This window comes from Oryzias latipes, chromosome 12 (genome assembly GCF_053564925.1).
Source record: "Oryzias latipes strain Hd-rR chromosome 12, Olatipes_Hd-rR_3.1".
In the NCBI taxonomy this organism is placed as follows: domain Eukaryota; kingdom Metazoa; phylum Chordata; class Actinopteri; order Beloniformes; family Adrianichthyidae; genus Oryzias; species Oryzias latipes.
The window spans coordinates 3,379,281-3,404,557 of NC_136248.1; the positions used below are offsets into that span (position 1 = coordinate 3,379,281).

Here is a 25,277-nt window from a genome sequence, read left to right on the forward strand (position 1 = left end):
GCGCTAGTGAAGGAGGGAGTGAAACGGCGCTCAGCGGAGGAATACGCGCCTGTAAAAATTGAATCTAAAACGTTTTTTTTTTTTTTTTTTTTGGACGTTTCTAAAAAGGTGATATTTTCAAATAGAGATTTAAAAAAGTATTCACTGCAATTTATAAAACCGAATATATATAGAATTAATTAAAAGAAAAAATGACGAAATCGAACTGCGTTGATCTTGAAAAGTTCATGGAGGACTTTGCTCGTCTGGAACAGGTAACGCTAGCTAGCTAGCTAAAAGTAGCGTTAGCTAGCTAAAAGTACAGCTAACGTTAGGTAACTAGATTTAATCAGCAGGAAAGTTTTAAAAAAGCTAAATATGTCCCATTCTTGTACAACAGTGTTCCATTGACGTGTTTGTCTGATAAATGAGTCTGTTGGCTCCCACTTCAGAACATTACGGTGGTTCACAGCAGGAGCAGCTCGCTGGAGATCCTGCTGGAAGACGCCAGCAGACGCAGGAAAATGGGTCTGACGAAGGAGAAGAGTCTGTCAGAAGGTGAGAAGCTTCACCAAACTGCTTCAGTTCTTACCAGAATTATACATTTCACCAACGTCTGAGTTCAAATGCTTTTCTTTCAGTTGTATGGAATTAAAAAAACACTTTGATTTAAGAGGCAGCGTTTCATAACAGTAAAATTGTTTTCTTTTAGACAAAATACTAGTTTATATACTTGTTACAAGGCAGGACCTAATACATTTAATATTTCGCTTTTAGAATCACGTAATTCTACAATTATATTTCAATTTGGTTTGCAGAAAAAGCCTGTAGAGTTTACCAGGGGGTGTGTCTCCCTCTGCTGGTGGGTTGGAGAACTACATGCTGTCTTTTTTTTTACTGTTATGCGTTTTCTGATGATGGTTGCACCTAAAGCAGGTTGTCAGGCATGAGCACTCCTTATGCAGTGATGAATATGGTTTTATACATTTCTACTGTCTGTAGCTCTCACCTGACAACATATTTTGTTCAATTTAAAACACATTACATCTATATTACTAGTTTACTACTATTTATTTTGCAACTCGCACAGGGTTTTTTTTTACTCATTCCTTTAAGCTCTGTATGGATAAGCTTTCAAAACTGTTCATTTTGATAACTCTTCTCCAGAGAAAGACGGCCTCCTCGTTACTATAAGAAGACTGCAGGAGACGCTGCAGGAGCAGTGCAACCTCAGAGGTACCTGCAGCTGAAACACAGGAGGAAGGAGTCGCACAGAGGAGCCTGTCGCTCAGAGAAACGTCTGTTCTTTGTCTTCATTTCAGAAGAAAACGACAGACTGAAGACGGATGTCTTGCATCTGAAAGAACACATTGAAAGAACAAGGGAGGTGAGAACAGACTCGGTCCTTCAGTTTTTCAGTCTAGAACAGATCATCCTGCTGTTAGTCCAGCAGACGTTTAACATGAAGCCAAGACATCATCAGATCTATGGAAAGTCAAATAAAGTGTTTGAAAATGATGGATAAATAAAGTTACTTAACTTCAAATGAACAGATGCAGTGTAACTGTTTAGCCTGAGTTAAAGAAAACTGTGTCAATGAATCACAACCAAATTAAGCTTTGCTCTAAAAATAAAAATCAGTTCATTAAATCTTTAGGTTGGTTTATAAAAGCAATATTTTGTATTAGGGAATCCTTTTGTAATTGTTGAAGCTGAGAATGGTGTACCTTGCTTTTTTCCCCCTTTTTTCGCCCGTTTTCCTTTGATAATCTCATCTACTATTACGTTATCAACGTGACGATTCATTTTTCACGTGATCACGGACCAAGAAACGAGTGCCACGCCGTCCTTCCTCCCTGCCCCTCTCATGCGTCGTTCTGTTACCGTGTAGACGGCCTGATGCCCTCATCTGGTCACCGATGAAACTGACAAGGACCGCAACCGTTCATTAAAAAAACAGCTTTTCAGAACCAAGTGAAATAGCTATAGTTGTTTAAAATCAAAGTGTAACTTTTGAAGTGAAATTGAATTTTTTTCAGCAGTTTGGGTGTGACGAGTGTTCCAGCTGACTGGAACATTCAGAGATTTAGCATCAATATTCTGCTTTTCCCTTCAATTTCTTTTGTCTCCATTCTGATCATCATTTGTTCTATTTTCAAAACCGTCCCTGTGCTCTTTTAATGATGGTAATGCTGTTTTTAGCCAAAATCTAAAAGCCTTTGTCATTTTTTAGGACATAGTGCTTCAGCAGTGATTCATTAGAAATTCACCTCTGACTTGTGGGCGGGACTATTTGTGCGGAGTAACCCCGCCCCCTACTTTCCGTAATTTACACTCTCTCTCACCAGCTCACAGCCCCTCAAAACCCCTAAGCTAACATTAGCAGTGCAACAAAAATGGTGAGCAATATCAGATCCATCCAGCCGTCCAGTTCTGATCCAGATTCCAGGAAAACAAAGACGTTCATGGATCTATTTGTCTAGACGTGGATGCATCAGAATGGAGCAGAGCAGAGAGCTTCTGCCCCGATGATTGTAGCTTTTGTCACAGCTACAGGCGTTTACAAGCTTAATTTTCTTTATCTGTGTCCATCATGAGAAAAGAAGCCACTAGAAAACACCAGAAACACCATTTCTAATGTTGGTCATGAGTTTCTTGTGTCTGTCTGTGTTCCTGTAATTCAGGGGTCCCCAAATCCAGGCCTCGAGGGCCGGTGTCCTACATGTTTTCCAACCAACCGTCCATTAAAGCTCCTTATTGGCCAATCACACCTGATCCAGGTAATCAGCACCGGTACCCATCGGTACCCATCCCTAGTTGCCGGCCCTGGAGGCCTGGATTTGGAGACCCCTGCTGTAATTCGACCTTCAGTTTTATTAACTTCCTAATATTTGAACGCAAAAGGACCAGCATGACTCAGGAAAAACGTGAGGCTGCAGACGTGGTTCCAAGCCTGTTTGTGGGGGGGGGCGCTGTCACTCAACCCTTTCTGTTTTTATCTTTTACTGACGTTACTGTAAACACACTTTTATGATCTCCTTCATTATGTTCAGACTCAGGGAAGTTTTGTTTTTAGATGCTGTCCAATAAGAGGCACAGAAAATCTTCGACAGATTATCTTCATCGCAGGTTTACAAATGAGGATTTTGTTCCTCTTTGTCTTGTGGCAAAAGCAAAGTGTAGAAAACATCTGAAGACCTGCAGAGGGCGCTCCGAAGGCTGCCAATGCCCCCCCACTGCTCTTCCTAGAATGTTTGAAACATTTTCAAGCAGAAAACAAATCAGTGGATAGACCTCAGCATTAGCAGTTGTCATTATCTGAGGAAGTTGGTGTTAGCTTCTAGACTTACAGTTGTAATAAACAATAATCCGAATTTTTTTGCCTGGGTAGTAAATAATGGTGGTATCCAGAGATATCCAGCTATCACCTTAACAGGAATGAGTCTATCTGGAGTTCACCTTTTCTTCTTTCCTCTCTGTGAGATGTCTACAGGCCTAAAATAATCTGCTTTTGTCATGAAGGTGGACCTTCGGGGTCCTGTCTCGCTCAGATGGGCTCTGGAGCAGCAGAGGCCTATTTGGTGGTTTTTCTTTTTTGAATCCCGTCTGCCTGTGGATACAGAGGACAGACGTCTGTCCGTCTGGTTTCAGGAGTTTCCTGCGTCGTAATGCGTGACATTTGTCGCCCACAGTTTTTTCTTCTTTCAAAGGTCTCTGCCCGGCTCAGATCGTTGATGATCCGTTGATCTGACTGAGTTTGTAGCAGGACGTTTCATGGTGTCTGCAGCTCACGCTGGTGATCCTCAGAACTTGAACAATGTCTTGTCGTCCAGTCTGCCTCTTGCTTTTTGAAAGAGCAGCTTGTTGTTGTTGTATGAACAAAGCTGAGTCAGCGTAACTTTGTGCTGTAGTTGTTGCTTTTGCCACATCTTCTCTCAGCTCAGACGCTTTTACTGTTTCCTTCCCATCAATGTGTTTCAGGTCAGTCAAATGTTTTCTTCAGTCTGACTTTTAGAGTCTTTTTCTTCTTTTTATGACATTTTAGGAGTATTTTAATTTTTCTGCTGACAGCTCTCTGGTCTCTTTGAAATTCATCAACAGTTTGAGCAGATTTTTTCTCTTTTAGAGATATTCAAGGTTTCTTCCTTTAAAACGACTAAATGCACTGCTGCAAGTCTCCATCAGTGTCTGCTCTGTGTGCTGTGATGAGGTTGGAGAGGCGGAGCTTCAGCGGCTGGTCAGCAAACTGCAAGCAGACGGGAGGAGACGCAAGGTGGAGCTCGAGGCTGTGAGACTGGGGTGCAGCCGGGAGGTGGAGGACGCCCGCAGAGACGCCGTCATGCGGTGTAAGGCTCCCTAAAGCTGCTTCACCTGTGACACAAAGCTCCAGCCATCCCACTGTTTTTCACGTTTCAAGAATCGTGAAAGTCTTCCTATTAATTGATTGTATTTTTATTGATCTTTCTCTTTTCTAACATTGGATTGTTTATATTCCCAACCTGAAGTTGTCTTTAATGTGAGTGAATTCAAAGGAAAATCGTCAGGTCCGTCCCTCCTGGACCCTGAGTCCAGCCTCTGAGCGGAGCGGAAGTGTCTGGGGGTGTTTGAGGGGAGGGGGCCTGATGCTGCGTCCTCTGTTTCCAGTGGACGCCAAAGAAGCAGAAATGAAGAAGCTGCTGCAGGAGAAGGATCTGAATGTGGAGGAGATGAAGAAGAAGCTGAAGGACCAGGAGAAGCAGAGGCAGAGCGAGCTTCTGAAGTTACAGATGGAGGTACTTCGTATCTGCAAACCTTCCAATGAATGATCCAATTTGAACTAGGAGCTGCAGATCTAGAAGAAAATGCAGGGTTGAATGCTTTTCTGAATGAAAATGAAACTTAAAAAGTTATTACTGGCAAATAAATTAATTAAATAAAGAAATGATCAAAGTTGACCATAAAGTGAAAATAACAAAAAAGATATTTTTGTGAAAAATAGCTTCTGCACCAAGGATTCCCCATGTATTTCATTCATTCATCTTCATCTTCTGCCGATTTATCCCTTTTGGAGTCACGGGGCTGCCGGACCTGTGGGCGGGACGGGCTCTTGTGAAGGGCCACAACCACACACCCATTCACACTGACACCTATGGACAATTTAGATTAACCAATTAACCTATGAAGCATGTTCTTCTTGGACGGTGGGAGGAAGCCGGAGCCTCGGAGAATCAGTGGTCCCCCATTCATGTTCTGTTTCAAGTCCCCCAGCTGGGACTTGAACTGGGGGCCTTCTTGCTGTGAGGTAAGAGTGCTAACCACTGCGCCACCGTGCAGCCCCAAGTGTTTCAATGGAGGCAAAAATCCTGGAATATTGTGAAATGTTCAAGGATTTGAAGGACCAAAAATCATGGAAGAAGCTGAAAAAGCTGAACATTTGAATAGTTCAACGGTTGAAATGGCTGAAAAATATAGCGGCAGAAAATGGTGGAAGAAACTTTATAGCATTAAACAAATAAGACTGTCTAAGTCAGATGACGTGAGGTGTGAAGCAGAGCGGTTACCTTCCACTGAAAGCGTCGGGACAGTCTGTCAATCAAACGTTTCAGGTGGGGGCCAGTGGGCACAACATGCTTTTATTGAGACATCTGATTGGTGAGTTTATAACGTGAATAAAAATCATTTAAAAAAAGAGGATTACTAAAAATATGTCTAAGAAGGAATCAGCTCAAGAATGTTTATTCTGACCAATAGAATGACAGAGTGACAGCTGTTTATTTCTCTATGGCATTATGGATTCTTGGAGCCAGCAGGTACTTCCTGTTTGGAACGTCACGGGGGAGGAGCCACTCAGTCCATTTCTCTTATACAGTCAATGGCTGTTAGGCTGAAGAAGATGTTTGATAATCTTTTTCTTATGCTTTATATCTTCTGAAAAGTGAACACACACCTCTGCTTTCTGCTGCTTTTTACATTTTTGTTTCTGTTTCTTTAAAAAGAAAGTAGAGCATGTCTGAAGCTGTCTTTAGCAGCACAACGCTCCCCAGAAGACTTTTACAACCGTCTCCAGAAGATCACAACACTGGAAACAGACATTTAAGGCCTGGAGTTCATTTCTATGCCAACAAGAGAACAGACTCTCCTCCAGAACAGCCTGATGAGGCTGAGAGTTCATAGCTGTGTCTGAATCCCCACCCTAACTACTAAAGAACCATACAGTGCTGCACTATGTAGAGCCCCGAATTTTAAACAGCAATTCTGCAATGACGTCATTGATTTCACAAAGTTAAAATCTCATTAATATGAGTTTTTTGCGACAAATATTTATGAGTCCACTGCCTTCTGAAGATAAAAACGTTGGTTTATCAAAAAATGCATTTAAATACATTTTTTTGGTAACAATTGTTCCGACGCAATGCAATGTGGTGTATATTTGCTGATCTAGTGAGAATCTGTGCACAGAGACTTCTGGGAAATCTCTAGGGTACTGGATTTTGTAATTGTAGATTCGTACAGCACCAGAAAATGGAGAACGCACTATTTAGTGTGTAGGGAAGGAATTGGGACACAACCAATGATTTACATCTCTGGGGAAATGAAGGTCAGGGACTGACTGGATCCTCCCGTCCTGACGTTTAGATTCTTCTGGATTTACCGTCAGAGCAAAGACCCTCACTCCCCGTGAAGATGGCTTAGGTCCACATATTCATGTGAATGACCACAACACTGAAAAACGTGCTAGAACACGCATGGAAACCCTTCATTTATGAAACCGCACAGGCTGGGGTTAAATGCATGTCTGGTGAATGTAGATCATAAATACAGACCTGCCCCCCCCCCCCCCCCCCACTCTCCTGCTGCCTTGTGGCTCCTGTCAGCCTCACTAACCTCGGGCATCTTCTGCTCTGTGGCATTTCAGTTTGGTGCAAAGTTGGCCCGAGTCCAGAGCTCTGCTGAGAGAAGCCTGCAGCAGCAGCAGCAGGGCTCCGGCCCGCTGCCACACAGCATCTTCAAGAGGGTGAGCGCCGCGCACCCGTCTCCCAGGGTTGCATGCTTGTTGATGCAGGTCAGAATGTCAGGGGGAAGATGCAAGTTGAGACAAAAATGTAGTTGTTGAACTCTTTAACAAGACAAATGACTCTTTTTATTAGTTCAATCTTCACCTCCAACAATCACGACATGATGGATAAAACATTTTTGAAGTCCTTTCTGAGAAATGTGTGTCTGCTGGGCGCCTTCAGCGATGCATGTGCAGATTAGCTGTTTGTTTCCTCAGAAGCTGCAGTTTTTCCAGGAGGAGAAGAACAAAGAGATCACCGCTTTACGTCAGCGAATCAGAGAGCTGGAAGAGAACCAGCGTGTCTGCAGCCTGAAGAGAAGAAAGCCTTAGTGGAGAGCAGCAGCTGCTGCTGCCGACCTTTCACCCTGTGCACGACATGTTTACCGGCTGCTGGAGAGCAAACATTTCTAAACTTTAACACGACAGCGCTTGAGTCCATGATGGTGTCGTGTGCAGGAGAGCACATTTGAGCACACGCTGCATCGCCGTCTCAGGGTTTAATCCAATTACAGGCCTACAGGGGAGGGTGGGGGGGCAGAAGCATAGATGAGGAGGAGACACACTTCTCAATGAATCACAATGCCGGATCAGTAATCCTGCTAATCTGTTTCCCCTCCAAGAATTTGTCTTACTGCGCTTGTTTCCTGTTTGGAAATGCTTTTGTGAGTTCAGATGTAGATGTAGTCTTCTGCCCGAAACCTTCACAAGAACCCGTTGGTTTTCTGTCCAAGCAGAGTCGTCTTTTTTCTCCAAATAAACGTTTTGACAGTTCAGTGGGATTCTCGTTTGGTTTTGAACAGGTCTAAGGCCTCAGACGTTTGGTCGATGTCAGCAGGCAGTGCTTCATGTTTTCTCATGGCTGCTTCATGGCTGCTCCCCACCTGAATGGAGAGTCCGTGCCGGCCGAGGTGCTGATTCTTTAATCTGTTTATCTGCGCTGCTCAGCCAGCGCCCAAAGGCGCAGAGCGTAAATCTCTATGGGAACATTGCGTAATGTGGTTGCATAACGTTTCATCTTCGTGAAAGCCAGGAGCTCAGCTGTTTCCAAGTCAAAAGGTGGTCACACGCTCCACCGCGCAGGTGCGCTCAGTGTCTTCAGTGTTCATCCACTGCTGCTTTCTGCATGTCGGTCATTCAATGACGATGATGATCTGCAGCAAAACGGGTTAGAAATCACAACACCTTGTTCACCTTCATCTCATTCAGAGGTTGAAAAGGTGAGGGGGTGTGGCCTGAGACGTCCGCACTCGCCGTCCACCTGACTGACGGCCCCTCCTCACCTGTCTCCCTCGTGTTTGGCCAGCAGTGTCGGAGGAGGAGGAGTTGCAGAGTAAGATGGCTTTGATGTAACCTCATCGTGAGGGTGAACCCTTTTGTTGGGACAAGCCGGCATTTCTGATCCGTGGATTGATTACGATGGACCGAGCAGCCGTGTTTTGACCTACAGGAGCAGTTCGGACACTCGGTAAGCAGCATTTCAAGAGCTTGTGTTCCTCATTTCTATTCTTCTGTCCTGTTTGGAGTTTAAACAACCTAGAAAAAAGTGTGTAAACTCTTCACAAAATACTCCGGCTCACAGAGCGAGTTGTTGCTCTTCGGACTCCCCTCCTGCAGAAAATGCCTGGGGGCCAATACCAGGTGACCGGCGTGAGGCTGAGCCACAGCCTGTACAGCCTGACGGACAGCTCCGACTGCAGCCCGGAGGACGAGGAGGCCAGCCCCGAGCCGCCCCTCACTCCCCTGCAGAAGCTCACTGCAGACATGTGCAAGGATGAGAAGACCATCAAGGAGCTGATCATAGGCCGCAGGGTCGGCTTCTACAAGGTCCGTGGAGAGATCGGCTATGGGACCTTCTCCAGGGTCAAGCTGGCTTTCCACGCGCTGACTCGAGGTAGATGCGTCATCTCACACCCACAGCTGTGTATGTGCCACATAACGTCAAGAGTTCTCCAGGAGGATGTAAGGTTTCAACTCCTATAAAGCCAAGAAGGTCACGTTCATCTGACATGTTTGGCGTTCCTCTGCTGGAACATCCTAGAAGAGTGTGGAAAGGTCAAAGGTGTCATTCTTCACCAATGGCATTGCAGATATTTTTTTGATTTCATTTCAATTTGTTTCTGATCCGTAGAGTATAAAAACAAAACAAAAGTCATATCCACATTCTGGCCTCACAAAGCATACCTGTTTGAGCTACACAGTAGATTTGTTTTCCCCAACATTATTCCAGTTTAGGGTTGGGCGATGTCCCCTAAATTGGCAGTTGACTATGTTTGCAGTCAACCATCGGGATGGACGATGATTTCGAAGGGGGGGGGGGGGGGGGGGTATTTTTAATTTTTCGTTCTTATATATATAATTGCTATTCGTCATTTTACTTTATTACTTTATTTATTTTATTTCCCAAATAATGACTCATCTGCGATGATCCAGTCTGAACTGAGGGAAGTGACTTTAACAAAAATAAAATAAACCAAATAGAAAAGAAGTGGTCCGCTCCTGCGTTTGATTAGACCGGTGGAGCGAGCGACCGTGTCTCTGGCAGAGCAGACGGACTTACAGTTTTGTGTTTAAGGGGAAGTAAGGATGCTTTGTTACGTGTGGGAGACTTAGGACTGTAATCCGTCCCGCAGCTCTACGTGAACGAGCAACCAGAATTTAGGAGAACTTGGTCTCCCGGTAAAAGTGTGTGTCGGGGCAGAGCTCGGAGCGCTAGCTAACGCAGTGTGTAAGCTTCGAAGCAGAAAGGCCGCTCAGTCCTTAGAAACCGTTCAAACAATCACGTGGATTTGTGGTTCCAGTTGTGTTCCGACAAAATAAAGGCTGATGTTATTACCACATATTTACGTGCAGCCAGGATGCAGATTGCAGCTTTTCCCGCATGGATTTTATGTTCATGCTAATGTTGTTAGCCCGTGTTAGCATACTGCTAATCCTGGCTTCCGGCTCCGTTTTTCAAAAGAAAAAGCACTGGCCACACGGATTAAAATTAAAATGATGAGCGAAAAGGCGCTTCATAATAGCCGTAACATTAATAAAAGCACGTTTTGGAGATCATCCTGTATAATGCCGAGCTGACGTATCTATGTATTTTGTAAGTTTCTCTTCCGTTTTTTAAAAAACACTACTGCGCATGTGCGAATGATTTATTCCGACCGAAAGTGTGACCCATGTGAATGTTTTTTATAATCTGAAAAAGTTTTTCTGGGCCCATCTACACGGTTGGATTCTAATCCGACCAATAATCCTTATCAATATATTTTGCACATGTAACCGCGTCTTATGGTGTCGACTCGAGCGTGGCATCACGATGGTGTCTCTCCATCGGGATGTCAGTCACCCATCACGATGGACGATGGTCATAGTAGGCCACGTTAATTGTTGTTGATTGTCATTGACATGTGTCTTCATCACAGGACAGACCGCAGTTCATGCCTCACACTTTGTTTTGGGGAGGTGTGAAAGTCTACCTGAACCAAACAGCTGAAACATAGACAGACCAGGGTTCTTGTTGGTATTTGCAAGAACCCTCTTTGTTTTTTCCCCCAATGTGAAAGCAGACGACCGGTAATCCCACTGAAGAATGTAGTGGCTGCAGATCAGAGGTCTTCTGTTTAATAGAACTGAAATAAGGTCTTATAAAAGCATTAAATTGACTTCCTGTCGCTAAACAAGCATTTCCAGGTTGTGTCATAAAGTCATGAACTGGTCATGAATCGTTTAACTGAAAATGGCAAATTACAAATGAATGGAGAAGTGACTTTAAGACATGAAGACATGAAAGATGGTTGAGACGGGTCAGTGGAAATCCTTGTGGAGCAAACAGTTGTTGGCTCCACCCCGAGGTGATCGGTGTGCCGAGGAGCCACAGTTCAGATGAAACCATTTTTAAAGCCATGTCCATTTACCAACAATCATGAACAGCAGCTTGTTGTTACTGTGTGAAGGTGATGACAGTTGTGTTTGTGATAAATACAACAAATACTTGTGATTTTTGACAAAGACTACAAATTACTTGTAGGTTGCAGTCGGATTGAGTAAAGGTCATTGGATTTGTGCTGGAAGTGGTTTAAAATAATTTCGCTCTGGAGTAGTTGGAAAACAGAGCAGTTTCTAATCAGACTATTGATTAGAAACATTCAGAACAACAATAATAATGAATAAGGGTTTTTTCATATAAATGCTTCACTCTTGTTTATTATTATGTCATATTCTTACACTATTTAGGGTCTTCCATGTGTGTTTGCTAAATTATTCTCAAGTATTTTCTTTGTACTTACGGTCTTAAAATCTTTTTTAAATCGTCTTTCATTTAAATGATAAATTGCTAAAAGCCAGAAGTTAAAATGAATTTTTGCAGATTTATTTATTTATTTTTGCTCTTCTAAGCCCAAGTCTGAGTTTTTCAGTGTGAAAGCGCCATAAAACTGACGTGTTTCTGATTTCAAAAAATAGAAACAAAGACGTGTTCAAAAAAGATGCGTCGGTTCAGATGATTTTTAGGTGGCATCAATCAAATAAAAAAACATCAAGCTGTCTCAAAAACACTATATAGAACAAAAAAATACTTTAACTGATTGTTATAAACCAACCGATTCACATCATTTCAATTAAGACAGATTATCTTAATTGTAGGTGTCAGAAAGAGAACAAATGAAGGAAAGTCAACAGGAAGTGAGGTGTGGAAAACAACCCCACCCAGCTTTATCAGAAAGGTTTTAGCCACTATGCTGTTTTTCAGCTGTTTTTCAGCAGGCTCTTCCTTTGTCCCTAAACTGGAGGGTTTAAAATGACCTCAGCACTCTAAGCCTTTGGCAGCTGAACTGAAGGCGTGGCTGAAGGTCAGCCAGGCCTTCCTGAACTCCAAGTCAGTGTTTTTCAGCCAGTGTGCCACAGTACATCAGTGGGAAATTATTCAGTTTCTTCTAAGTGGCGTAAAAACAGTTTCCATTGGCAGCATATCAGCTGTGTGTTGATCCGAACAGGCCCAGGTTTAACACTGAGTAGTTAGGAATATGACTGTTTTCAGGGTTTATTTAATTTCTATTTTAGACACTTTGATAAGAATGACTGTTCCGCAGTTTTGCAGCAGCTTTGGCCAATCGCTCTCATTTAGGAAAAAGTTGGACCTCTTGAACTGTCAATCATTCTCGGAGGCTTAATCATTCACGTCATCTGTCTAATCCAGAGGTGGGCACTGAGGGCCGCATTCCTGCATGTTTTCCAGCATACCCTGCTCTGGCATGTTCTAATTGGCTGGACACACCTGAACCAGGTAATCAGCCATGAGTGGGGCAAGACTATCTGGAAATCATGCAGACACACCGGCCCTCGAGGCCTGGAATTGCCCACCCCTGCTCTAATCAGTCAGACGTGGTTAACGTCCTCACCTACTGGTGCCGACATGGCTCAGAAAGTGTCTCAGTTCCAACAAAAATATCAGATAAACATCATGTTTAGTGGTGGAGCTTCCCTCAGGATCCGTGGAAAAAGTGCACAAAACAATGAAGATAAGAGACGCCAGTCTGTCCCCATCAGTAGCCGTCATTACATCTGCAGATTATCTTGATTGGATCAAAGATTGGATTCAAATTCAACCGTGTAACTTTTTTTATTATAACAAACCTTTACCTGCGCCACACTTTCAGTCGGAGTAACTCATTTGGACATGCGCAGAACTCTCTAAAATACCAGAGGAGGAAATGAGTTCCACTGTAAACAAATGTGGCAGCTCAGTAAAATACGAGAGGATCTTCTAAACATGCTTTTATTGTTGTTATGGTTACTATGAAGCACCGGTTCGCTCATCATTTTAGTTTTAATCCCTGTGGTCAGTGCTTTTTTTTGTGGTGGAACGGAGCTGGAAGAAGGGTTAGTTCAGTGGTTCCCAACGTGGGGGGGCGCGCCCCCCACAGGGGGCCTCCAGTATTGCAGGGGGGGCGCGGTGCAGTTTAGAAACAAAGGATTTGTATGTTTGTGTCAGTGTGGGGGGGCTCGTAAATATTCTAATCTTCAGAAAGGGGGGCCCTGCAGAAAAAGTTTGGGAACCACTGGATTAGTTGAAGGCTAACACGCGCTAACAACATTTAGCCTTGGAAGAACATAAATCCATGCGGGAAATGCCGCACTCTGCATCTTGGCTGCACGTAAATATGTGGGAATAACATCAGCCTTTATTTTGTCGGGACACGACTGGAAACACAAATCCACGTGATTGTTTGAACGGTTTCTAAGAACTGAGCGACATTTCTGCTTTAAGCTCACACACCGCCCCAAAGCCGCTGTGTGAGCTGACGGTCCGAGACGGTTCTATCGGGAGACACGGTTCTCATGAGTCCGGCAGCTCACCCAGAGACAAACCCCCCCATCCCCTGCCCGCAAACACAAAGCTGTAAGTCCGGCTGCTGAACTCACAGACACGGTTCAGTCGCGCGGAGCAGCCGGTCGGTCCTGTTTGCACTTCAAAGCTTTCTCTAGAGCAGAACACCGTCTATGCGTGACGTAAAACCAGAGCAGTAGTGACACACGATCGGAATCAACTGTTTACATGATCAACGGTCAGCATTACCCACCTACTTCGATCTGAAAGAATTTTGATCCGAACGAGTCTGATCGGGGCAGACTATTCCGAACGCCGTGTTTACATGACGCATTTTTCTTTCTTTTCCAGGTGTTCATTACGATTACCTTTGTCCATGTAGACACAGCTACTGACTCAATTTTTCATAACATCTCCCATGATTCATTGGGTTGATGTGACCCCATCTTTGTGCTACTGTTAAGTGTCACAAAACACAACAAACACAAACAACCAGCAGTCTGTTCTAACATCTTCCTGATGAAATCAGCAGTAAATAGTTTGGAGAACACAGGAATCCTTAACAACCAGAGATTCCAGAGTTTGGTCCGAGTCCTCTTTCAGACTCAAACAGCTGCTTTCTAATAATGTCTGGATTTACTTTTAACTAAAGCTCAATGAAAAACAATTTTCTATCCAAAAATTATTGAAAACATTTTTGATTCAGACAAAAAAGTTAATGAAACCTCAGCGTGTTAGTATTTTTTCTCCAGTTACAATTTAACTGATTAAAGTAATGTTGCCCTTTTGTTTAAAAGTTATCAAGCATCTTGTGATTTTTGGGAATTGTTTAACAGTGATGAAAGTCTTCCGGGAATTCCCGGATATTCGGGTTTTTAAGGAAACCGATCGTATCTTCCGGGAAATAAAGACCTGATCTCTACGGACAAATTGCTTTTCCGGATGAAAAAAATGTCTGAAATCGGCGAATTTTTGCTTTATTTTCTATATTTCTCTGTGGATCGCTTTCTCTATCTTGTCTTCGTCTTCCCGGCCTAATTGACCAATGACGGAACGTTTTAGTTGCTTTCGGATGAGAAATGAACTTCCTCTCTGAACTGATGCTTTATTCAACCCATCAGGACGATCAGCATATATATATGGCCGAATCTTGACTGCAGCGGTGGTGCTGGGCGACGCGGACGCCGCATCACGTAACATATGGTCCGCTTTTTGTGAGAAAAGCGATCCAAATCGGGAAAAAAACAAAAATTAAGGACTAAAAACTGGTTAATATGTATTGCTTTTGTAACTGACCATGGTATAAAACATACTTAGACATTGTTTGAAATTGCCATTTATGTTAAGTCTGTGAATGGTTTGTATGTACCGTTTTGTAGTAGTTTGTTAAATCTGGTCTGGGATCTTCTTCTCTATTTCTTTGATCAGTGACCCATTGACCAGGAGAACCCCCCCTTGTAGTTTTTTTTGATCTGACTGCAGAATAACCGACCAGATTGATCAAAACTGAAACATTTGAAAACATTTCTCTCTCTAATTTATTTGTATTTCCTAATTACCATGATTTAGTTTGGTTTTGCTCAAAAACATTATTGACATTAATTATAATTATAAGTATTTGGTGGTTTGGACCCACACTCCCTTAAAAAGAATGTTTAATTTTGTTTGTATGTTTGTTTTGATATTTCCCAGATTACTAAGTATTGGTGTTAATGAATTGATGTATTATGTTATAGAAAGATAATTTAAAGCAGATCCCATATTTTGATGTAATTATAGTTTGAGAAAACAGTTTTTCTAAAGCAGAAATCGTTCAACTAAATGAGGTACTTTCATAGAATTTCATAGTTACTGATGTTGTTTTTGCCATTTGGGGCTTAGATGTTACTATATTTTAGCAATTGTTTGTTTTGCAGCTTTAAGGAAACGCTTAGATTTTAGGATTGTGTTACTTTTAGCAATTATCCAAATTCTTTTTTAGGACCAGCAAGTCCTTTAATGGTAAGTCAAACTAGGGGCTTGAATGACAAATCATGATGCTCCAATTAGTCTTAGTTTCTTGATTAAGAAGTGAATAACTAGCTGCCAGAATGGACCAGAAGTCATCTAAGACCATGTATTTTTTCAAAAATTTTGCTCCCCGCCCGCCATATCGCTCAAAGAAAAGTTCAGGGATTTTTTCCTTGCCTGACTTTCATCACTGTTTAAAATTTACAGTTGTTGATGTATGAAAATAAATCACTGCTTAAAAATGAATATCATTGTTTTGTTGTGAGGTCACATAAAATTTCATTTTTAGAAACTGGGGGGGAAACGAGCCTTTTGGAGAAAATTAATACTGAAATTTACCGCAGCTTTTAAGAATCGCAGCCTCAACCGCAAACTCTTAGAGCCGCAACTATTACAAAAAACACACGTGTGGTCCTGGTGACACAGAGCCTCTCTGGTTACATTTTCAATTGTCGGTGTTGACCTCGGCTCAAAACAGTTAAAAAAAAAGTCTTGTGCCTCTCAAACTTAAACAGAGAGAGGAGTCTGACAGCTGCAGGCTCTGCTTCCCATTCCAGCTCTGGAACTTCAGGGCCAAGCAGTAATCCTGCTGACTGCAACCCTTTTCTGTTTAAACTTCTTTATTTGTCTTTCTATTTATAGCTGGCAGCCAGTGAAAAGTTCAAATTAATGAAACCTGATCTTCTACCAACTTTTGTTCAAGCTTTAGCATTTTGGATCAGCTGAAGGCTTTAAGAGAAGTTTTAGACCAGTGTGACCATAAATCTTATAACCATAAAGCAGGGGTCGGGAACCTTTTTGGCCAAGAGAGCCATAAACGCCACATATTTTGAAATGTAATTTCGAAAGAGCCATACATTAATGTAGCGTCTCTTTCCCACACTGAGGCACGGAGACTTAACCTCTTTTAGGGTTCTTTATTCTGGTTACTGTAGACCGCAACAAACGGCGTACAATAAATTCAGCAACTCCTGAATCTCTCCCGCCGAGACGAGAGCGCTTCTCCCAACTTTATATTCCCCTGCTCCCGCTCCAGCCCTCCCATTTCCCTTATTCGGCCCATAGCTGCACCCCATTGGTCCAAATTACCTAACAACAGGCTGAGCGACAGAACTGAGAGCCAATCAGATCTCTGCTTGATGCGTTCAATGAACCCCAGAACTTTTAACGCGGCCCAACAGCCACCCAGTGCAACTCTGACCGCAACGATATGTTTAAAACTAAATATACAAATAAAATGCGTGTATTTGATGTAATTTCAACATTTTTAAAGTACAATAAGTGTGTGGATTATTTTTAATAACATTGTTATGCTGTTGCTAAGAAATGATGAGTATTTCTCGTGGTAGTTTTGCTGATTGTCTAGTCTGGTTTATCCGTGGTGAGTTTCAGCTTCATGCAGGCGTTGAGACTTTAAACGTGATCGTAGGTCTGAATGTTCTGTAGATGTGACAAAGACTGCTCACATGCAGACTCAGAGCCAAACACACACTCACACGCTGCAGTGAGTGACGGGCAGCGGGTTTTACGTTTTTATAATCCCTGCGCGATTCACCTGCTGCCGGTCCCCACAACCCCCCCACCCTCTGCTTTCTTCCTCACACCTCCCGTCCTCGCAACTGGGCGCTCTTTCTCAGAGACGGGAACGCGCAGTTTTAGGCACGGCAATTCACAGGTTTCCGGCTGGTACAAACTTTGTGAAATAATAGATAATAGTAAACTGATAATGCTGGCGCAGATTTTTCTCTCCAAGCTACGCTACTACTGCACGCCTCTGGCATCGCATCGCGCCCGAGAAGGACTGGTCTAATGAAAAAAAAAAAAGTATAATTAAAGATTTGTCTGCGAGCCACATGTGACCATCAAAAGAGCCATATTTGGCTCGCGAGCCATAGGTTCCCGACCCCTGCCATAAAGCATAGATGGACCTTTACATGGGAACATTTGCATCGGTGCTTTTTGAGCCGTTTCACCCAGGAGATCACGGCTGCTGCATGACTCCTCCCTCTCCCCCCTCTGGCAGACAAGGTAGCCCTGAAGATCCTGGACAGGATGAGGCTGGACGCTCAGGCCCAGCGCCTGCTCTCCAGGGAGATCAACAGCATGGAGGCCCTGCAGCATCCCAACATCGTCCGTCTGTACGAGGTGGTGGAGACGCCGAGCCGCCTCTACCTGGTGCTGGAGTACGCCGGCGGGGGAGACCTGCACAACCGCATCTGCAGTGAAGGCAAACTGTGCGACAACACCAGCAAGGTCACCTTCGCCCAGGTCCTCTCCGCCATCAAATACATGGTTGGCTATTAGCTTTTTTCCCATCATGCTTTGTGATGAGTCAGTCTTTTTAATGACCCAGAGAAAAATACATTTAGCATAATTCTGAATACATTTTTTTAAATCAGGTTTATTTTGAAATGTTTCTAGCAAAAGTCGTTTTTCTGGAGAAAAGCTTCAAAATTGTTTTCTAGATTAATTTTGCAAAGAGGAAATATATTTTAGAAATTAAAGAAGTGGGGGTTCAGAAATCTGGTTCTGACAGCAGAACAATTAGGTTTGAACCCAAAGTTTTCTGTTTTATAAAATATAAAAAATAAAATTTTGAACATCTCAGGAGATCTGGACAATTTCCAAAGAAAGACGTTTTGGAGCCGTTCCTGTCTAGTCCATGACGATCCGTGAAACTAAATCATGTCTTACTGAACAGAGATATGAGGCTTTTGCAATGTTTGTACATGGAGAATGTTTAAGTGAAGAAGTGAGAAGAGAAGAGAAGTTATTTTTCTGAGAATTACGCTCATCTGGATCAGAACCAGTGGTGGAGACGTCCGCTCTTGGGCAAATGTGGAGTTAGTTAACGTTAAGCCTCAGAGATGCTGCATTTCTGATCCACAGCACATCAAGACAGCTTTTTTCAACTGATGACAAACCAGAGAATACTCTGTCACTAGGGCGGCCGTGGGCCAGCGGTTGGGCGGTCGTCAGGTACGATTCCCTCCTTGCCCGCCCATGTGTCGAAGTGTCCTTGGGCAAGACACTGAACCCCACCTTGCCTCTGGTGGAATGTTGGCGCCGGTGTTCAGCAGCGGAGCCGCCATCAGTGTGTGAATGTAAAGCACTTTGGACCTTCAAGGAAGGCAGAAAGGTGCTTCACTAGTATCCAGCATTTACCATTTACTCTTCTGAGAACACTGGTATGTGCTTTTTTTAAAGTTCCACCCATCAGAGGGTGGGATATTTAAATGGTGGGACATCTTCAGACATTTAAAGATCACTCATAGTTCATTCAGAAAGATCTGTGATCAAATCCAGGCGGTGTGAGCTCAGTGAGAGACGACACTAACCTGGACCTTGGACCTTTTTCTCTTTTTAACTTCTTAAAAGTTATTTTATTGACCAACGCCTACAAACTCTCCACCGTTTGTTTGGAACACAAATATGTAAATGTATTATAGCTTCTCACTCATTCCTTCATTTATAGAGCACCATTCAAGGAGGCCCGACGTGCTGTACTCAGTAATACATCAATAAATAAATACTAAAATAATCAAAACAATCAGACGAAAATGAAGAACACAATGATAAAAATATAACTGTTCAAAAATTAAAAGCCTGATATAAGGTGAGCTAGTCAGAAACTGAGGCAGTTTAGCTTTAAACCAACAGCCGCTGGCAACTTGTTCCAGAGTTTAGGAGGCAGCGCAGCGAACGCCCCCTCCCCTCGGAACCTGCATTTGGTCCTGGGAGCCGGCAGCACACGCTGGTCCAAAGAACGCAGGGACTTCAGGGGGAAATTTAAAATCAAAGTAGAAGGAGATGAAAAGGGTTGAATGAAAATGAAACTTAAAGGGTTGGCAAAAAGAAATGATCAAAGTTGACCATAAATAAAGTGAAAACATCACAATAACACAAAAGTTTTCTGAAACTTTTAGCGCCAGGTATCGAACCAGCGAGCGTCTGCACCAAGGATTCCCCATGGATTTCAATGGAGGCAAAAATCCTGGAATATCTTGAAAAGTTCAAGGATTTGAATGAACCAAAAGTCACAGCTGGAAAAAGCTGAAAGAGCTGAACATTTGAATAGCTGAATGGATAAAACAGATGAACAATTTTAGGAGGAGTTAAGCAGCAGAAAATGGAGGAAGATTCTAGAATAAAGAAAGAGAAACAGGAAAACCCCCTAGAGAGGTAAAGGGGAGCAGTAACTGCCAGGGACTTGAACGTAAAAACAAGAATTTGAACAAAAATCAAAGATTCAACTAGCAGCCAGTTAAACAATAATACTGTTCTTTTTTAAGTGGTCAGCTTTGGTTTCACAAAATGGTTTTCTGAACAAAACATAACTCGTGTGGATCATGTTCTCTGGAATTGTTGGCCTTAAGCCCCGCCTTGTAGCCGTAGCCTCATCTGACAGCTGTGAAGCACGGCAGTGAGAGGATCATGATTCTTGTTTTGAAGTTACCGTCAACAGGCTCCTCTGTGCTTTATACCTAAAAAAAAAAAAAAAAAAAAGTGGGTCCATCTGGAAGACCCGAAGCAGCATTTCTGCATCTGAAAACACAAAGGGGGTGTGATTAAATGAAGCTGTTTTGCTCAAAAGCCGCGGGTTCGAGCCCGCGCTGCCCCTGTTCTGACCGTCTGCCGTGTCTCCTGTGCAGCACAACCTCAGCATCATCCACCGGGACCTGAAGGCCGAGAACGTCCTCTTCACCAGCAGCGGCGCCGTCAAGGTGGCCGACTTTGGATTCAGCACCCGAGTGTCCAACCGCAACCTCGCCCTGGACACCTTCTGCGGCTCCCCCCCCTACGCGGCCCCGGAGCTCTTCAGGGACGAGTCCTACCTGGGCCCCCCCGTGGACGTGTGGGCCATGGGGGTGCTGCTTTTCTTCATGGTGACGGGCACCATGCCGTTTCGCGCCGAAACTATGGGGAAGCTGCGACGCTGCATCATCGAGGGCAACTACACTCTGCCCCCCTGGGTGCCCGGCCCCTGCCAGAGGCTCATCCGGGGCATCCTGAAGCCGGCCCCCGCTGAGCGCTACGCCATCGACCAGATGCTGGGCTGTGATTGGCTCCTGCCTGTGGAGTTTCCCTGGTCGTTGGTGCCTCCGGAGCCGACCAACGCTTTGCAGCGCCTCCTGGACTCGGAGCGCAGCAGCAGCGTGGAGGCGGAGCTTCACGAGGAGGTGAGGAGCTCGCTGCAGGAGCTGGGCTTCACCTCCGAGCACCTTCAGAACAACCAGCTGACGGACAGCCGGAGCCCCGTCACCGGGGTGTACCGGATCCTGCTGCACCGCTCCCAGAAGAGGAGAGGCTGCGACTGTCCGCCCGTGGTCCGCGGGATGGTGAGGGACCCCAAGAGGGAGGGGCTCCGGGCCTACAGGGGCCTCCGACACACCTCTAAGTTCTGTGTGATCTCCTAGCGGTGGAACTTCAAGCTATGCGCTCACGGCCGTTTGACGCTCAAGAACCCGCATCAGACAGAGGTGTTCACACTGGACACACAGGGAGGGGCTTCTACTGTTTCGACCGTGTACTAGCGCTCTTCCGCCACCTACAGGTGGAAGAGGCTTGGTGCAAAATGTCCCAAGTAGGTCAATTGTCATGAATCTGAGCAATTTTCAAACGGTTGGCACTTCCCCGTGATTTAACAGGGACGCCATCCACATGTCACGACCACGTTTGAGTCTTGCTTGGTCAAAGTTGGACCTGGTCTGACTTTATCGCGCATTCAGTGACCGTGCATTTTGTACGTAGAGCCAAAAAAAACGCTCGTAAAAACTTGAGTATGGATGCAAAAGCCCAAAACTCGGGTTAACGTACATTAACAGAGACTTTTCGTTGAAAGTGAGTAAACATCAACGACAGTCGACGCGGGCGTTCAAGAACGCGCTAAATGCGGTTTCGTGCTAGCGCTCGTCCGCCTCCTACAGTGGGATGAAGCTTGACGTGAAACGTTGAAGTCTGGCTCCCCGGCTTTTTCTTTCATAGCTTTATTCCGAAAGACTTGGTGTCGGAGAGTTCCGGCCGGCAGAAAAAGTGCAAACATTCTTTGTGATCGTGCACTTCCGTGTTTTGAAAAGACTCCGCCCACACGTCACTACCAAATCCGTCTCCATCGCATTTCAGCGGTGTCGCGTTTTAGCAGCCAAGAAGTTCAACCAATCATTGAGCGCCCCTTTAGTGGGTGGGTGGAGCCTGCAACCGGACAAAAAAACGCAAAAACCCGAACTACGGGTTGACGTGTGTTTACGTAGACTTGCTTGCGAGTCGATGCGGCCGCTGTGGACGCACCTTTCCAAAGGCCTTTGATTGGAAGCGGTGGTTGCCGAGGGCGATGTGAGCGTAGCTTCAGGGCGCTGCAACCTGCAGAGGCTCGTTGGTGGAGAGGAGACCCTGAACCGCGATGTTCCTCCAAAAGTGGAGTTTGGGTCAGAAAGAAACCCAAACAGAAACTTCCGTGTGCAGCGGGTTCAGCGTTCTAAAAAGCTGTTTGGACCACAAATCAAAGATCAGACCTTAGCTAGACCCTGAACTTCCAGTGTCACAGTCAGTTTCTGGCAGAGCCATCGGTCCAATGGTTCCTCCTAAGGCTGCCCCCATTCACCCCCCCTTCCTGAAAGTGCCTGATGAAATAAAGTGGATGCAGACTTTTTCTGTCTTTGTCTGATTTTTGTTTTTTTTCACAGAAGCGCCAAACAAAAATGTAGAAAATGATCTATAATTTTTGGTTTGCTTCTCTCTTAAAGACACTTTGTTGTTTAGAAAGTGAACAAACAACCCCCCCCCCTCCGGCTCCCCCCTACCCAAACAGAGCTGATGAGTGTTTGTGGCTGAAAGTTTTCACCGTCTGTGTGTCGACGCCGTCCCGACAGCAGCTGGCAGGACAGCAGATGATACTCAGGAGGCCCCCCTCCATCCGGGCCCACCCCCCCCACCCACCTTGAATGAAGTGGCAGATGGTGCGGCGTGGCCCCACAGACATCTGCAGGCCGGACAATGGGGGCTGTGTGTGGACCTCTGGAGGTGACAGGCTGGGCCGCCCCCCGCCATTGTGAACGCCTCCATACACATGCAGATGAGGCGGGGAGGGGGACCCCGACACACACACACACTTTTGTGAGCTAATGGCTGGTAAGCTTTTGTCCCCCCCCCCCCCTCCCCCACCCAGCTCAAGCTTTAAACTTGACAGTTTAAAAAACAAAAAAGACAAAACGAAAAAATCTTAGTTCTCATTTTTATTGAAGGTCTTTTTCTCTACATCTAAAGTCTAAAACATGAACGTTTGTTTCCAGCTTTTTTCCAACAAGTTCAAAAACAAATTGAACGTTTTCATCAAGACTTTATCTTCAACTAATCCGCATCATTTAAACATCTGCCTCTTCCTCTGAAGTGAAACCTTTAGAGGAAGAACTTTCTTTTTTTTTTAGCTTTTAGAAAATATTTGTCATGAATTTTTCTAAAGTGAAACCTTTAGAGAATTAGGACAAATTGGAAAGTGGGAAACATTTCAGCAACTGCTGTGTTGTTGCTCGGTGAAGAGAGCCTCTGGAAAAAGTCCCTTTTTCAGCAGGCCTCCTCCTCAGCACCGCTTCTTCTCCTGCTGCGCGTGCGTGCGTCACCGTGCGTGCGTGCCACCTTTGCCCTGCGCCTCCTCGGGACGCAGAGCTGGCTTCTCCTTCCTCTCCAAACCTCATCCGCACAAAGAATGAGGGTCGATGTGTCGCTCTCGTGGCATGCCCGACCTCGTTCACAGAAAGAATGAGAGTCATCTTGGCATGGACGGGACGAGAGGCGACGGGTCACGGGGGCCCCCTGGGGCCGGCGCCGTGCTGCCTGGACGGGGATCCTCCTCAGGAGCGTCCAGGGATGAGCAGAAACGCGCTCATCCTGCTCACCAGGATGACTATTTCCACCAAGGAAGCTCTGCGGCTTCTGAGCAGCGGGACCGGAACCGGATCAGCGCTCGGGGAGGCTGATCTCAGGAACCCAGTCGTTCAGGCGGCGGCTCTCCTCGCAGAACAGGTGCAGCTTCTCCAGAGCCGGCTCCTCCCAGGACCCGTCAGCGGGGTTCTGTTCAGACAGGACAGCAGGCATGAGTCACTCACGCGTGTCTCTCAACAACCTCTCAGGCGGTTCCTGACCAACCAAACTTCCACGCTCGCGCGTCAGCTGCACGTACCGTGATGAGGACGCAGTGCGCGTCTTCCAGCTCCTCCGCCTTGTCTCCGACAATGTCTGCCAGACGCTGCATGTCGCTCACCCTGACGATGCTGATGTCGTTGTCGAAGCAGAAAGACTGGATGAGAGTGAAGTGGATCTGCAGAGCGATGTCACACTGGAACTGCTCGTCCATGGCCAGCACGCAGAAGGACACGCTGTCCGGGTCTCTGTGGAAACAACGGGCACGTGAGACTCCACGCCAGCTCTCGGGTGAGGTGACAGTTGGCGCAGGAGCGTCATACTTACAGGTTCATCACTTTGGCGCTCTCGTACACACCGACAGTGAGGGACTCGTTGTCTTTGGCGGTCTCCAGAACCTCCTCCAACGCTTTGCCGGCGCACTGTGCGCGCTCAGTGGGCTTCTGGATCGGAACCTCCTCGAAAGTCATGGTGGAAACAGCGACGCTATTCCGCAGCGGGACAAGTGTGAAGGATTCGGGTCTGAGAGTTTAGTCCGAGAGAGCAGTGAGTCCTGAACGCAGAGCTGCGGGGCTTTTATAGCGCGGTGCTCGTGCGGGGCTCTGAAAGCGCTGCGCGCTGATTGGCTCCGGATGAATGGTGTTTTGGTATGATAATGCTATTGTCAAGTTCTGGCTCGTGGCAGATTGATGGGGGTCGTGTTGCCAGGAACCCCCCCCCCCCCCCTTCACGCACGCACGCACGCTCGAGGCAGACTTGCTTGAAAATAGCTTCATTAAAACAAACTGTTTCATGGAACTTTGGGCATGGTCCTATCCAGACTCTTTAAGCTTTGCTCCTCACAACATTTAAAAGTTGCTCAACGTCGCTGCTTAAGTGAATGTTGCACTTTAATTACGCATAAAGCATGCATGACCATCGCTGTGTCACTTTTTATGCCTATTTTCTAAAAGGTTTGTTTAAATCATTTCCAACTTATTACCTTGGTAATAAAACCGTCGAAGCATCCTGCAGTCCCATATAAAAATGGGGGTTTTGAGCGTGTAAAGTGGAGAAAGTGAGTGCTCAACCCCCACCCCAACCCCACCCCCGCAGCATAGAGAAAGCGCAGGTGGATGATGCCATCTGTGGGCTGCAAACAGGCCATAAAGCCGCCTCATTGTGCGCACAGAGGCCCCTCTATTATCAGGGTTCTCCATACAAATGCAAAGTGGTCAGCGCGTGCCAGAACTGTGCGCAATGTTGCTGGTCCATGCAGACCACGTGTCCCGTCAGCTGTCCAGATCCGAACTTGTATTTATTTTTTCTGGGTGGTACAGCTTCTGTGTTTTGAAGTCACCTAAACTTTGGGTTCTGTTTTCTGCACACTGATCCATTCCGGCTTCTCGACTTTGCAGAAGTTTTTTGCGCACAACTGGTGTTTTTCCGCAGAAGAAAAGCAGTTAACATATGGCACTCGTGTTGCGTTATCCACCTCCTTCAAATGTTCCAAACTTGGGGCACGCGCGCGCAGCTGTTGCTGATGGGAAAAAGCCTATAAAATCTATAAAATACTATATTAATGATGTTTTATTTGCGCAATACTTCAACATACACTGAGTTCTGCGGGGGGGGGGGGGGGGGGGGGCAGGCAGGCACGCAGGTTGGGGACGATTAAATCAACAGCATTGTTCTGCAAACGGCAGATGGAGAACTGTCGCTATGAGAGGACCCCCCCCTCCCTCTACAGCCCACTCTCCTAAACCCGGGTCGACCTCGACCCCTGGGGGCTGACACGGCTTTTGTCTACGAGTCTCCACG

At 45.3% G+C, this 25,277-nt stretch overlaps 3 protein-coding genes across 6 annotated transcripts; 2 read left to right on the forward strand and 1 right to left on the reverse strand.

The window, feature by feature from the left end:
- The first annotated feature begins 14 nt into the window (after positions 1-14).
- On the forward strand, positions 15-7,788 carry ccdc152 (coiled-coil domain containing 152). Of its 4 annotated transcripts, none has more exons than XM_078955604.1 (9): positions 58-254; positions 432-537; positions 1,147-1,215; positions 1,302-1,366; positions 2,664-2,759; positions 4,190-4,325; positions 4,624-4,751; positions 6,875-6,973; positions 7,232-7,788. In XM_078955604.1, the coding sequence occupies exons 1-9, from the start codon at positions 192-194 to the stop codon at positions 7,343-7,345; spliced, it is 876 nt and encodes a 291-aa protein (XP_078811730.1). In that variant the 5' UTR covers positions 58-191; the 3' UTR covers positions 7,346-7,788. The 4 variants fall into 4 exon arrangements, with proteins under 4 accessions (XP_011480399.1, XP_078811732.1, XP_078811730.1 ...); XM_078955605.1 differs by having other exon boundaries at positions 180-314; XM_011482097.4 differs by lacking the exon at positions 2,664-2,759 and having other exon boundaries at positions 15-254.
- A 533-nt stretch (positions 7,789-8,321) lies between these two features.
- Positions 8,322-21,990, forward strand: nim1kb (NIM1 serine/threonine protein kinase). Its single transcript, XM_004075138.4, has 4 exons — positions 8,322-8,480; positions 8,630-8,906; positions 17,365-17,633; positions 19,994-21,990. Exons 2-4 carry the CDS (start codon positions 8,633-8,635, stop codon positions 20,756-20,758), a joined length of 1,308 nt encoding a protein of 435 aa, XP_004075186.1. The 5' UTR covers positions 8,322-8,480; positions 8,630-8,632; the 3' UTR covers positions 20,759-21,990.
- A 568-nt stretch (positions 21,991-22,558) lies between these two features.
- Positions 22,559-24,040, reverse strand: gadd45gb.1 (growth arrest and DNA-damage-inducible, gamma b, tandem duplicate 1). Its single transcript, XM_004075126.5, has 3 exons — positions 23,805-24,040; positions 23,518-23,725; positions 22,559-23,408 (listed from the first exon to the last, which is right to left on the reverse strand). The coding sequence occupies exons 1-3, from the start codon at positions 23,945-23,947 to the stop codon at positions 23,295-23,297; spliced, it is 465 nt and encodes a 154-aa protein (XP_004075174.1). The 5' UTR covers positions 23,948-24,040; the 3' UTR covers positions 22,559-23,294.
- Positions 24,041-25,277: the final 1,237 nt, after the last annotated feature.

Coding starts and splice junctions, on each gene's coding strand:
- ccdc152 (XM_078955604.1), top strand. CDS start 192: ATGACGAAATCGAACTGCGTTGATCTTGAAAAGTTCATGGAGGACTTT. Junction 255..431: donor ACTTTGCTCGTCTGGAACAG/GTAACGCTAGCT, acceptor CTCCCACTTCAG/AACATTACGGTGGTTCACAG. Junction 538..1,146: donor GGAGAAGAGTCTGTCAGAAG/GTGAGAAGCTTC, acceptor ACTCTTCTCCAG/AGAAAGACGGCCTCCTCGTT.
- nim1kb (XM_004075138.4), top strand. CDS start 8,633: ATGCCTGGGGGCCAATACCAGGTGACCGGCGTGAGGCTGAGCCACAGC. Junction 8,907..17,364: donor TTTCCACGCGCTGACTCGAG/GTAGATGCGTCA, acceptor CCCCTCTGGCAG/ACAAGGTAGCCCTGAAGATC. Junction 17,634..19,993: donor TCTCCGCCATCAAATACATG/GTTGGCTATTAG, acceptor TCTCCTGTGCAG/CACAACCTCAGCATCATCCA.
- gadd45gb.1 (XM_004075126.5), bottom strand. CDS start 23,947: ATGACTTTCGAGGAGGTTCCGATCCAGAAGCCCACTGAGCGCGCACAG. Junction 23,726..23,804: donor AGCGCCAAAGTGATGAACCT/GTAAGTATGACG, acceptor TTGTTTCCACAG/AGACCCGGACAGCGTGTCCT. Junction 23,409..23,517: donor CGCACTGCGTCCTCATCACG/GTACGTGCAGCT, acceptor CTGTCTGAACAG/AACCCCGCTGACGGGTCCTG.